This window comes from Hemiscyllium ocellatum, chromosome 1, assembly GCF_020745735.1.
Source record: "Hemiscyllium ocellatum isolate sHemOce1 chromosome 1, sHemOce1.pat.X.cur, whole genome shotgun sequence".
NCBI lineage: Eukaryota > Metazoa > Chordata > Chondrichthyes > Orectolobiformes > Hemiscylliidae > Hemiscyllium > Hemiscyllium ocellatum.
Window position 1 is genome coordinate 53,980,341 of NC_083401.1, and position 14,673 is coordinate 53,995,013.

A 14,673-nucleotide genomic window follows, 5' to 3' on the forward strand; every position below is an offset into this window, starting at 1 on the left:
GCATGAGGGCTTCCAAATCCCTCTCTGATATAGCTTTCTGCAGTCTTTTCACATTGAAATAATATTCACTCTTGTCTCGCCTTATGACCTTCTATCCTGGAATATATTAAAGGTAGCATATTTCATGTGTGGGCATACTGAACTTGAAGACTGAGCAGGCAGAAAGGGCATGGATGGACAATAAGGATAGTAGAGGAAGGTGGGTAGTGCAGCAGACTCTGTGACCACCCTCTACTCTTGCTGCCATACTGCATAATCTCACATTGCCCTCACTATATTCTATCTGCCAAGTTTCTGCCAACTTGATTAACTTGTGCAGAATCTTTGTGTCATCCCCACCACTTTCCTTCCCAACATCTATAAAGCCATAGCTGGGGGATTCTGTGCAGTTCTGGAATCCACTTTATAGGAATTATATGGTAGTACCAGAGAGGGTGAAGATGAGATCCACTAGGATGTTCCTTGGGCTGGAGAGTTTTAATTATGTAGAGAGATTGGACAGATTGGGGATGTTTTCCTTAGACCAGAGGAGATGAGATTGAGATTGATATATAAAATTGTGATAGGCCTAAATTGGCTAGACAGGAAAAAAACATTTTAATGATTGGGGGCATAGACTTAAAGTAGAGGCAGAAAGTTTAGATGAAATGTGAGTCATGTCTTTTTCACACAAATGGTGTTGGGAATCTGGAATTCACTGCCTTGTGAGGGTGGTAGAGGTAGGAACCCTCATAACATTTAAGAAATATTTAGATGTACAATTGTGATGCCAAGGCATACAAGGCTATGGGTCAATTGCTGGAAAATTGGATCAGAATAGTTAATGGTTGCGTTTGACTGGCACAATGGGTTGAAGGGCTTTTTTCTGTGTTATAGATCTCGATGACTAAATGGTCTGTTTTGTGTCATCTGCAAACTTGGCTATAGTACATTCACTTTCTTATAATTGTGGCCTCAGCACTGATTTCTGTGATATTCCACAAAGTGCTCGGTCCCATCCTCAAACTGCCCCTCTTAACCCAACTCACTGTCTTCTCATTGTTATCCAATCCTCTATGTTAAGATATTATATTCAACATCCAGGGCTTTTATCTTATGTAGCCTAATTTTGTCAAATGTGATTTCCCCTTCTGGAAGCAATACTGACTGTGTGTGACGAGATAGGGAGTCCCCAATTTACAAACATTTTCAACTTACGAACACTCACACTTACAAATGCAATCTCATATAGGGGTGGAATTTGAAAGATCCGGCGTGTGACCTTTTGCTGTATTTACATTTATATTGTCCTACATTGTGTTCTGTGTACAAACCAACTTGTGAGGGGACCCCAGAATGGAACCCATTCGCAACTTGGGGACTGCCTATGTTATTTATTTCTAAATGCTCTGTTTTTACATCTTTTATAACAGAACATAAGATCTTACTAATAAAAGATGTTAAGCTAAGAGGCCTACAGTTACAGTTAGTAAGTTTACAGATGACACCAAAATTGGAGATGCAGTGGATAATGAAGAAGGTTACCTCAGAGTACAATGCGACTTTGATCAGATGGACCAATAGGCTGAGGAGTGGCAGATGGAGTTTAATTTAGATAAATGTGAGGTGCTGCATTTTGGAAAAGCAAATCAGAGCATGACTTATACTTTATGGTAAGTTGCTGAGGAGTGTTGCTGAACAAAGAGACCTTGGAGTGTAGGTTCATAGTTCCTTGAAAGTAGAGTCGCAGGTAGATAGGATAGTGAAGAAGGCGCTTGGTATGCTTTCCTTTATTGGTCAGAGCATTGAGTACAGGAGTTGAGAGGTCCTGTTGCAGCTGTACAGGATATTGTTTAGGCCACCTTTGGAATATTGTATGCAATTTTAGTCTCCTTCCTATTGAAAAGATGTTGTAAAACTCAAAAGTGTTCAGAAAAGATTTACAAGGATGTTGCCAGGGTTGGAGGATTTGAGTATAGCGAGAGGCTGAATAAGCTGCGGCTGTTTTCCCTGGAGCGTCTGAAGCTGAGGAGTGACCTTATAGAAGTTTATAAAATCATGAGGGGCATAGATATGATAAATAGACAAGATCGTTGCCCTGGGATGGGGGAGTCTAGAACAAGAGGGCATTGGTTTAGGGTGAGAGGAGAAAAAAATTAAAACAGACCTAAGGGGCAACTTTTTTACACAGAGGGTGGTACGTGTATGGAATGAGCTGCCAGAGGAAGTGGTGGAGGCTGGTACAATTGCAACATTTAAAAGGCATCTGGATGGGTATATCAATAGGAAGGGTTTAAAAGGATATGGGATAGAGTGGTGCTGGAAAAGCACAGCAGTTCAGGCAGCATCCGAGGAGCAGGAAAATCGATGTTTCGGGCAAAAGCCCTTCATCAGGAATACAGACAGAATGCCTGAATGGGGATGGATGAATTACCTTCCCCCACCCTCCTCTCTGACCTATCACCTTCATCCCAACCCCCCACTCACCTATTGTACTCTATGCTACTTTCTCCCGGCCCCCACCCTCCTCTCATTTATCTCTCCACCCTTCAGGCACTCTGCCTCTATTCCTGATGAAAGGCTTTTGCCCAAAATCGATTTTCCTGCGCCTCGGATGCTGCCTGAACTGCTGTGCTTTTTCAGCACCACTCTCATCCAGAATCTGGTTTCCAGCATCTGCAGTCATTGTTTTTACCTAGTTTAAAAGGATATGGGCCAAGTGTGGCAAATAGAACTAGATTAGGTTAGGCTATCTGGTCAGGATGGACAAGTTGGACTGAAGGATCTGTTTCCATGCTGTACATCTCTATGACTCTATGTTTTGTTGCTGAATGATAAAATCATACAATATAGAAGGAGACCTTTGTCCTGCCATGCACTGTCAAAAGTATACCACTGCCTAAACTGGACAAACCTTCCTGCACTAGGCCCACACTATACAAAGAAGCTTTTTGCTGTCCATCTTGATATCACTTGCCTCAAAGTTGCCTCAACGTTTATTTTCTCCCTTTTTTTTGGTTGTCTTTCATTGTTTTTTAAAACTTTCTACATCTTCTCATTGACTGTTAATTTTTGTAAGATTTTTTTCTTTCAAATCTCCCTGGAGCACAGCATTCTTTGGCAACAACAAGTTTCTTTCACATGAGAAGAGTATCCTCCTGTGTCTCCTCACATCCCCTAGCAGCACACCAAGGCATTTGCCACCAAAGCTGGAAACAGCCTTTGTCCATTTTAACTCCATTCTAAAAGTTTGTCACTTCTTGCTTTCAACTCCCAACTCCTTCAAATTGCAATTTTGGTTTGACACTTCAAGTAATACATGTCCTCATCATACCTCATGTCTTTCATTCCAGAAGTAAAATGATAATGAAATGGTTATTGCTTACAGACATGCTGAACTTAACTTGGTTTTCCACATGATGCCTCAGCCCTCCAACTTATGCTTTAGGATGGACTTTCTGGGTTTTTATGGAAATGAATATTTCACAATTCTGCTGATTGTGGATTTGTGCTGGAGGACTGGAGAGTGATCATGATTTCCTGCTTATATTTGAGTTGTTTTCCATGGAAATGCATAATCTTGAGGACCTGATGAGACCCCTAGCAGTTGGCTGGAGAACCCCTGAAAACCTCAAGTTAATTCTATTTGGGAGGGCCCAGTGCATCGTTTGAAAGCTGATCGTGTTTAATTCCAGAGTTAGCCTCATTCATATAGCAGAGCTGTTGTATCATACCCAATGATGAATTTAATGGCAGGAGGTCATTTAATCAGGCAGAAGAGTCACAGCTGGGGAGTGAATTACCTTCTCACCTCCACCCCAATTAAATTTGCGGTGGTAAGCCCCATGGATGATTTTCTGGTTAAAGCGCAGCAGGTCAGGCAGCATCCAAGGAACAGGAAATTCGATGTTTCGCGCATAAGCCCTTTTGCCTGAAACATCGAATTTCCTGTTCCTTGGATGTTGCCTGACCTGCTGTGCTTTAACCAGCAACACATTTTCAGCTCTGATCTCCAGCATCTGCAGACCTCACGTTTTACCCGTGGATGATTTTCCCTCCCTGATGCCAATTGTGACCCATAAGTGATCAATGTACTAACGCTAGTGTGATAATGCCTGGAATTGAAAAATGTCCTAACTGCGTGCAATAACGAATACTGACAAGAAAACTTCTCAGTTTAGGAGTTAGCCAATCAGAATTGGCGCAGTGTACAGGAAGATTCAGGTTTAATTAAAAATGAAAAGATAATGTTTATGAAAATATTAAGCACATGCTGGGAGAATTATTTCATTCAAGATTCTTTTCTGTTAAAATAAAACTGGACCTCAGCTTAAAACAGAGACTCAAAGCTGGACCTCGCACCTAAAATGCATTGTCTAACCTGAAATATCACTCTTTGTACATTGATTAAAATCTTTAATTATCGGGGAAAAAGACTTGAAAGGAATCTGGATTTTGTAATTTAATCAGCAGTCTACCTCCTAAACGATTAAAGGATTCAACAAAGGCAGCTAGTTTTAATGTTGATGACGTTTCGCTTATAAATACTGTGTGTTATACCTCCCTATCATACCATGCCTGAGGAAGCAGCAGAGCTCCAAAAACTTGCAATTTCAAATAAACCTGTCTGACTATAACCTGGTGTTGTTCGATTTTTGGTCTTGTTCACCTCAGTCCAACTCCAGCATCTTCACATCATAAACCATAATTGTATAGCTTACTTTGCACTTTAAATGAAAGCACTTTGTTATTGAAACATGCTGGTCATTTATAGGCCATGGCATCTGTTGCAGAGCAATTTATTTACATCTTTCATCTGTTTTGCTTTGTTTTTTGCCACTAAGTCAATGTCAGACAAATCCATGTCACCTTTAAAAATATGTATTGGGTTTTCCTTTCACCTCTTTGACACCAGCTCTGTTCAGTGTCATACTAATCTATATCTCTTATGCTCATGCGAAATTTGTTTAGGTATCAGAAAAGAAAGATAGTAGTATCCTTGGGCACAATGGAAAAAATGGACACAGTTACCATTCAAGCCAAGTTGTAATCTGTACTCCTCATTTAGCTATGTGGGTCCTGATATTGATGAATCTGTACTGCACTACCTCCAAAGTTAAGGTGAAAAATTGACAGAGTCTGTGACAGAGTCTGACAAAGGCTCTATTCAAGGAAAAACAATCCCTGTAATGAGCCAGAGAGTCATAGAACTGTACAGCGTGGAAACAGACCCTTCAGTCCACCTCGTTCATGCCGACCAGCTATCCTAAATTAATCTTGCCTCATTGGTCAGCATTTTGCCCACAGCCTTCTGAACATTTCCTATTCATACACACATTCAGATGCCTCTTAAATGTTGTTATTGTACCTGCCTCCTCTGGCAGCTCATTCCATACACAGACCACCCTCTCCATGAAAAAGCTGCCCCTTAGGTTCCTTTCAATTCATTTTCTCTCACCCTAAACCTATGGCCTCTGTTTTGGACTCCCCACCCTGGGGAAAAGATCATGGATATTCACCCTATCCATGCCCCTCATGATTTTATAAACCTCTGTAAGGTCACTTCTCAGGCTCCAATGTTCCAGGGAAAACAGTCCCAATGTATTCGACCTCTCCCTACAGCCCAAACCCTCCAACCATGGCAACATCCTTGTAAATCTTTTCTGAACACTTTTAAGTTTCACAACAACTTTCCAATAGCAGGAAGACCAGAATCGCACACAGTCCTCCAAAAATGGCTTAACCAATGCCCTGTACAGCAGCAACATGACCTTCGAACTCCTATATTCAATGCATTAACCAAATGCCTTCTTCACTATCCTATCTTCCTGTTACTCCAATTTCAAGGAACTACGGACCTGCACTCCAAGGCTTCTTTGTTCAACAACACTTCCCATTAAGTGTATAAGTCCTGCCCTGCTTTGCCTTTCCAAAATGTAGCACTTCACATTTATCTAAATTAAATCCCATCTGCCACCCCTCAGCCCAGTGGCCCATCTGATTAAGATCCCATTATACTCTGAGATAACCTCTTCGCTGTCCACTACACCTCTAATTTTGGTGTCATCTGCAAACTTACTAACCATACCTTGTATGTTCATATTCAAATCATTTACATAAATGATTCAGCCACCTTGATATAAAATTCATTTTCAAAAGTAGTTAAGTGAACTTGGAATCCTGTATTTCTTGGCTTATCTTCAGTTCAAAGCAGATGATCTCACACTTGCTGATATTAAACTTTAACTGTTATAGATTATCCTAATTACGTAATCTCTTGGTGTCCTTTGGAACTTGCTCCTCCCATCTGCACTACTTTGTACTAAAATAGATTATCTGAAACTGAACATAATTTTTGATCAAGGTTCCATTCAACTGGAAGACAGCTTAATTTTCTTTATACCCCAGTCCCCTTGACAGAAAGGTCATATGCAATTAGCCTCTTTGATTGATTTTTTTTCTTGAGTTTTCAGTTTCCCACTTACTTCTTTCTGGCATATTCAAACTCAATTAACTTACACAGGCAAGTATCTAGAGGGAACAATCTTATACAGAAAACTACTGTATATCAGAAAAGACTACTGGACCTTCTAAAGATAACAAGTGATGTGGTGCAACAATGAGGCAATTACCATAGCATAAAACTGTAATGTCCTTTCTTCTTGAATAAAATGGAGGTTGCAAGGGGGAACAACAACAACAACAATATTTCTAACAAAACAAATTAAAAGTAAAAGCAAATAAGGGAATATGGATGCTATCAGATTGTAGCCTTGCCTATCCTTTCATTTTCTTTTCCACAAAATAAGTTAATCTGATTTTTGTTGGGACATTATCATTTATCTCTGCATAGATTGAGTATTCTGCAATCCTTTTTCACAGATAAAATAAATTTTCATTACAAAATCTCTTTTAAATCTTTCCCCTCTTACCTTCAACCTGTACCCTCTAGTTTTGGACTGCCTAGTCCGGAGAGAAGACCTTGACTATTCACCCTATCCATACCCGGCATGATTTTATAAACTTCTATAAGGTCAGCTGCAGCCTCCGACACTCCAGGGGAAACAACCCCAGCCTACTCAGCCTCTCCTTATAGGTCAAACCCTCCAACCCTGGCAACATGCTTGTAAATCTTTTCTGAACCTTTTCAAGTTTCACAACATCCTTTCCACAGTAGGCAGACTAAAATTGAATGTAGTATTCCAAAAGTGGCCTAACCCATATACTGTACAGCAGCAACATGACCTTCCAACTCCTATACTCAATTCATTGACCAATAAAGGCAAGTGTACCCCAAATGTCTTCTTCAAAATCCTATTTATCTGCGACTACACTTTGACGGAACTATGAACCTGCACCCCAAGGTTTTTTCTATTAACTGTATGAATCCTGCTCTGATTTGCCTTACCAAAATGCAGCACTTCACATTTGTCTAAATTAAACTCCATCTGCCACTCCTCGGCCCATTGGCCCATCTGATAAAGGTCCCATTGTACTCTGAGCGAACCTCTTTCGCTGTTCACTACACTACCCAACTTTGGTGACAGCTGCAAACCTACTAACCATATCTCCTAAATTCACATTCAAATTATTTATATAAATGACAAAAAGCAGTGGAATCAACACCAATCCTTGCAGCACACTGCTAGTCCCAGTCCGAAAAGCAACTTTCCACCACCACCTTTGTGCCAATTTTGTGTCAAAATGGCTTGTTTTCTCTGTATTCCATAAGATCTGACCTTGCTAACTAGTTTACCATGCAGAACCTTGTCAAATGTTTTACTAAAGTCCAAATAGACAATGTTCATCGCTCTGCCTTCATCAATCCTCTTTGTCACATCTTTAAAAAACTCAATCAAGTTAGTAAGACATGATTTCCCACACATAAGGCCATGTCGATAATCCCTAATCAATCCTAGCCTTTCCAAATGCATGCAAATCCTGTCCCTCAGAATCCCCTCCAACAACTTACCCACCACTGACATCAGGCTCACCAGTCTATAGTTTCCTGGCTTTTCCTTACCACCTTTCTTAAATAATGGCACCACATTAACCAACCTCCAGTCTTTCGGCACCTCCCCTGTGACTATTGATGATGTAAATATCTCAGCATTTCTTTGTTTCATTAAAAACAAATGCAATTCACTGACATTCCAGACAAAATAAGTCAATTCAGATAAAAGGGAACCTAGCATCAGTTGATAAAGTTGTAAAGATAGTAAAAATACAGAACAAGAATGACTGCATAATTGTGAACTCATCCAGTAATTTGGCACATTTATAACTTAGACTCAAGCTCCTGAAACATACCAAAATACAGACAAGAACATCAGTTGGAATAGCAGACATTAAAAACAAGTAGATTGCTTTTGATGATGCAGTGCATATTGAAATTGTTTGAACTGCCACTGACAGAAAACCATTGAGAAGCAACAAAAATAACTTTAAAATGTAGTTAAATTTATTCAAGAATTCACAAGGCAAAGATTCCTCTTTTGTGCTGGCAAGAGATTAATTGCCATGGTGAAGAGCCTTGGAGAAAACCAAGCAGGATGGATTGGTCTTTTGTACAAAGCCTACAAGGTATCCAAGCACTAATGTAAAGAACAGAAATTCTTCTGCACAATTTAAGATCACAATTATTGTACCTTATGTAATGTTGTGTAATTGTGTATGTTGGACTGTCGTTTTGAGAGACCGATCACAAAATGTAACGATGATGTCATTGGCCAGTTTGGGTGGGAAACTGTTTGGTCTATGTTCTTGTCTGTATTTTGGTATGTTTCAGGAGCTTGAGTCCAAGTTGTAAATGTGCCTTGCTGCCTGTAGAGTGAACATCTCCATAATAAAGCTCTGGCTGTTTAACATGTGACCTGCTTGGAACTGAACACAGGTAAAGATCTGGTAATGAGGATCAAAAGTGCTTTGAGATCCATTTGATTCACTGAAAACAAATTGTGGTCCTCTTTGCAGATCTCGGAAGTACTTCAACAGAAAAAAGAAAGGAAATCAAAAGGTGCCATCGCTGCACTGGAAAGAAGTGAACAATGCAGAAGAAACTCGCCATGTGCTCCATGCTGATGGAAGACTATGAATAATGAGTTATTACATGAAGAGAAATGTTTTTAGTTAGAGAAAGAAACAGGAAGCCAGGGAATGCCTTGTTTTACATGGGAAAAGGTGATGTAGTGCCAAAAGTTGCATTGTGGTACATTGTGCTATGTAGACCTTTCCCATTTAAAAAAAAAGAAAATTTAGCACCATGTGACTGTATGATGAAAACACAGATAGCTGGAAATCCAACACAAAGAGTTCCAATTATTTTGTTTTAGCTAATAAAGTATATATTGTCCTCCCTGCATTCCTGAGTATTATGTAGGAATAACTTTTCACCTCCTGAGGAGTCCGTTATGGCCAGAGAAGTTGCGTTCCAAAACATATGAAGAAATAGTAGGAATTGTATGAACTATTTTTCACCAAAACCATTGATGATTGCTGAAACATTCAAATTCCACAAGCACAACCAGAATGATTGTGAATCTATCTCCCACTTTACAGCAATTTTAAAGAAGTTACTGTAATCCTGCTAATTTGGAGATAATTTAAATGACACTATCAGAGACAGATAAGCTGTGCAGTTTAAGACGAGAAATAGTCCATATTAGACACATAATTCCAGATTTTATTAAATTCAAATTCCATCATCGTTGGAACTATTGTTGCAGGATTCTAACCCAGGCTCCCAGAACATTACCTTTGCTTCTGGATTAACAGTCCAGTGACAATACCACTAGGCCATCACCTCCCCTGATAGAAAGGGACCAAGACTTTAAGAAGAAACTGGAAATAACAGTCTTGATGGAATAAGCAGCCAAGGAAGCTCAACAGCTAAGCATGAGTATGAGTACACAAATTGGAGGCTGACAGAGTTCACTAAATGGGAGTTGAGAGATAAGCATCGACACAGACACAAAACTGCCATCATGTCTGAGAAAAAGACGTGAAGAACGAATAGTAAGTCCAGAAACCGAAGAGAAAGATCTAAATGATTGAGAAGGACATGAAGAAAGCCCAGACTTACAATTCAAACAGGAGCTGTTATTAAGCATATTGGCCATTGCTGGCAACACCAACTGATACTGGGTCACTCCCTTGCTGAATGGCAAGCTGGTAAGGATGGAGGTGGACACTGGAACAGTGGAATTATTGATACCTGAAAATGTGTGGCAGAAGCAGCAAGTCACATTGTACTGCAATCCACAAAAGTTGTTCTAAGAACATGTGTAGACGAAGTGATTCATGTAAATGTGCAGTCTCAAGACTTGACCTTATACCTTACCAAAAAAATTTTAGACCATAAGATATCGGAACAGAATTAGTCCATTCAGCCCATTGAATCTGCTCCACCATTTGATAATGACTGATTTATTTCTTAACTCCATTCTCCTGTCTTCTCCCTGTAACCTTTGATCCCCTCACTAATCAAGAATTTAACTATCTCTGTCTTAAATAGACTTAATGATTCGACCTCCATGGCCCTCTGCGGGCAATGAGTTTCACAGGGTAACCACCTGTGGATGAAGAAATTATTCCTCATTTCAGTTCTGAATTTGCTATGGATCAGATGTTAAGTGGATTGGAAGAGGTCCAGTGTTACTTAGATATATTTTAATCATGGGGTGAAGAGAAGCTAAAAGTTTTTGCATCAAGATCATTAAACAGAATAGAAATGAACTATGTACAAATAGAGAAAGAAGCTCTAGGAATTTTGTTTGTCATGAGACAATTTCACCAATATCTGTCTGGCCGGTAATTTACCCTAGTAACAGACCACAAACCATTGTTCGCACCATTGGTCCTCATACAGGGCCACCTTCTATCACAGAAAGCCATATGCTGAGTTGGGTGATGTAGCTATCAGTTTTGAAAAGTGTGGTGCTGGAAAAACACAGCAGGCCAGGCAGCATCCGAGGAGCAGGAGAATCGACATTTCGGGCATAAGCCCTTCTTCAGAACGTCGATTCTCCTGCTCCTTGAATGCTACCCGGCCTGCTGTGTTTTTCCAGCACCACACTTTTCAACTTCTGTCTCCAGCATCTGCAGTCCTCACTTTCTCCTCCCTGATGTAGCTATCAACCCATTTCTACAATTAGGTATTGTCAGTTCAACTTATTTGGGAATGCTGATGCGCTGCTTAGATTACCTTTGCTTAATGAATGGGCTACAAACCGTTCTTAAGTAGAAATGTTCTACCTTGAGCAAAGTAGAGAACACCCAGTAATGGCAGAACATGTTAAGAGGTATATTAGAAATTATCCAAAATGATGGATGTGACACTTCATGGCAAGATCACAGTAATAACCTCAGAACTGAAGCCATGTGTCAAATGGAAGCTGGACCTATGAGAAGTATTCATATGAGCAGATGTCTCCTCTGGCAAATGAGGGTCATCATTCCACCTCAGCTAAGGAAATGTGTGTTAAATCAACTATGCAAAGGTCACTGTGGCATTGTCAGAATGAAGGAGATAACCAGAAGCTACTTTTGATAGCCAGGGCTCAACTCCAAAATTGAGGAGAAAGTGGGAATATGTGCAGCTTGCTCTAACCTACCTCTATTCTTGTCATTATACCAATGGGAATGGCCAGAAAGGCCATAGCAAAGAATCATTATTGACTAAGCTGGACCTTTTGAAGGGTGAATGTTTTTCTCAGTGGTTAATGTTCATACTAAATGGCTTGAAGTTTGTATCTTAAAGACGACATCTCCAGAGAAAATCATTGAAACATTGGAGAAGTGACCTTTGTGAGGTTTGGTTATCCAGAACAACTTGTTAGTGTCAATGATCCATTATATATCATATGAATCCCAGAATGGAATCCTGCTTCCAAATTTCTTTGTGTGTGCCAAGAATGACTCCAACCATCACAGAGTTTATCCCCAATTCCATTCACTCTAATTTTTCTATGGCTCATTCATGTCACACTTTGTTAAATATGACTTTGAGGTCAATGGCTAAAAATTCTCACCAACTTTTTATCCATGTTTCAACTGAGGCTGCAGTAAGGTCACAAGCTCATTGGTCCTGAGACTCACCTTACACACAAGTGAGGGGAGTGGTTGAGAAGGAGAATACTTCATGGTAATCTCAGGTGGTGGAGGAATTGAAACATCGCAAGCCAATCGTCCACTCAAATGAGCTAACCGACCCCACTCCTTGATAGGCCTTACATCACTTTACTGAAAATCAAGAGTAGGCTGGGGTGGTAATTGGCCTGATTGCATTTGTCCCACTTTTTGTGTACAGAACATACTTGGGCAATATTCCACATTGTTGGGTAGATGCCAGTGTTCTAACTATCCAGTAACAAACTGACTAGTGGTGTGGCAGGTTCTGGAGCACGTGTCTTCAGTACTAGTGCTGGAAGGTTGTCAAGACCCAAAGCCTTCACCACATTTAGTGCCTCCAACCATCCCTTGAGATCACGTGGAGTGAATTGATTGGCTGAAGACTAGCATCTGTGATGCTGGAGAATTTTGGAGTAGGTCAAGATTGACCATTCACTTGGCACTTCTGGCTGAAGATGGTTCCAAATGCTTCAGCCTCGTCTTTGCACTGATGTACTGGGCTCTTCCAACATCGAGGATCAAGATATTTATGAGCCTCTTCCTCCAGAGATTTGGTTGGTTGTCCACCACACTGACGTCTGAATGTAGCAGGACTGCAGAGCTTAGGTCCGATCTATTGTAAAATTGATTAGCTCTATCACTTGCTGTCTGGTACTCAAGTAGTCCTGTTTTGTAGCATCACCAAGTTGATACCTAATTTTTAGGCATGCATGGTGCTGCTCCTGGCATGGCCTCCTGTACTCCCAATTGAAGCAGGGAGTTGGTCCCCTGGCTGGATGGTATTGGCAGAGTGGGGGAATATGTTGATCCATGAGATTGCAGATTGTATTGGAGTACAGTTCTGCTGCGGATGGTGCACAGTGCCTCATAGATGCTCACTCCTGAATTGCTAGATCTGCTTGAAGTGTGGCACACTATCTGTTAGCACACTGGCAGTACCACATAACACAGTGTAAGGTATTATCAATGTGAAGATGAGATGTCACTTCCATATGGGGTGTGTGGTGGTCACTCTCACTGACAATGCCAAGGACTGATTCCTCTGCAGCAGGCAGATTGGTAAGAATGAAGTCTAGTATGTTCTTCCTTCTTCTGGTTCTTCACTATCTGTCTCAGACTTGCGGCTATGTCCTTTAGTGCTTGATCAGCTCTGTCATTAATGTTTCTGGTGAACCTTGATGTGGACATTGAAATCCCCCACCCAGAGTACATTCTGCACCCTTGCCATTCTCGGTGCTTACGTCAAGGGAATGATACATCTTAGTCAGTGGGTGGCATCCTAGCCAATGTCTAACCTAATGCTATGGAACTTCATTAGACCTTGAGTTAATGTTGAGGACTCCCAGGACAAATCTGTCCTGACTGTATATCATTATGCTACCACACCTGTTGGATCTGTCCTGCTAGTGGAATAGGACCGATCCAAGGATGGTGATGGTGATGTCTGGAATATTTTTCTGTAAGGTGTGATTCTATGAGTATGATTGGTGCATGACTAGTTGGTGAGATAACTCTCTCAATTTTAGCACTAGTCATCATGTGTTAGTAAGGGAGGACTTTGCAGGGTTGACATAGCTGATTTTTTGCTGTTGTCATTTCTAATGCCTAGGTCTATCCAGTTTAATTTCTCTTGTGAAACTCTGTAGCGATTGTTAAAATTGAGTGGCTTGTGGTCTGAAATCATACGTAGGCTAGGTGAAGATGGCATATTTCCTTTGCTGAAGGACATTAGTGAATTAGATTGAGTTTTCTCCTGACAATTGACAGAGGTTGCATCATTAGATTTTTTTATCCAGATATTTTCTGAGTTCAAATCCTACCATCTGCCATGGTGGGATTCTCACCAGGTTGCCAGGACATTACCTGAGTTTCTGCATTAACAGAGCAATGATCATATCACAAAGCTATTAGCTTCTGTTTTTTTCATAAAGACAGATGCAATATATTTAGCCAAGGCCACAACTCTGTTCATTTACCAAAGATCTCCGCTCACTTACATCAAAACAGGGCTGTTACTGAGTCTTGCACACATTTTATGAGGCGGTTCTCTATTGTGCTATTCGACATCGTGTGTATTTAGTGCTCCTCAATATGAGAAGCTAGCTCTTAATGTATAGCACTTCTGTGATGTCAAAATATGCCTTATTCATACTTCATGCTTAACATTAATTAATAAAGTACGTTAATACCTTGCAAAAAATAACAAATTTAATATATTCTAGATTAAAATTGGCATTCTGCTGCATGTTTAAGTACAGCTTTAAGAAAGTTTCTTACCTTAGGTTGTTTGCGAAGGTTTGGAGAGAGTTTTAAGATTGATACACCACCACGTTCATCTCCTACCATTATAATAGGGTAGGTTGGATTGAATGCAATATGTGTGAGTTTATTTCGTTTCTTGTTCACAATAGTTTGCTCGCAGATCGGTTCATATTTATTAACGTTCAAATCAAAAACGTGAACCTGGTAAATTGAAAAAAAGTTGAAAAATTAACTGACTATAAGGCAGAACCTTTTCCTCAATAAAAATTAATATTTATTGAGGTACTCAATTGAAATTTGCAT

The 14,673-nt window shown here is 40.2% G+C and overlaps 1 protein-coding gene across 1 annotated transcript in view; it reads right to left on the reverse strand.

Moving 5' to 3' along the window:
* The window catches only part of dnai1.2 (dynein, axonemal, intermediate chain 1, paralog 2), a 283,210-nt gene that overhangs the window by 36,029 nt on the left and 232,508 nt on the right, over positions 1-14,673 (reverse strand). Inside the window, exon 20 of the mRNA XM_060832730.1 lies at positions 14,386-14,571. Within this exon, the coding sequence (XP_060688713.1) occupies positions 14,386-14,571 (186 nt within the window). The remainder of the gene's footprint in view (positions 1-14,385; positions 14,572-14,673) is intronic.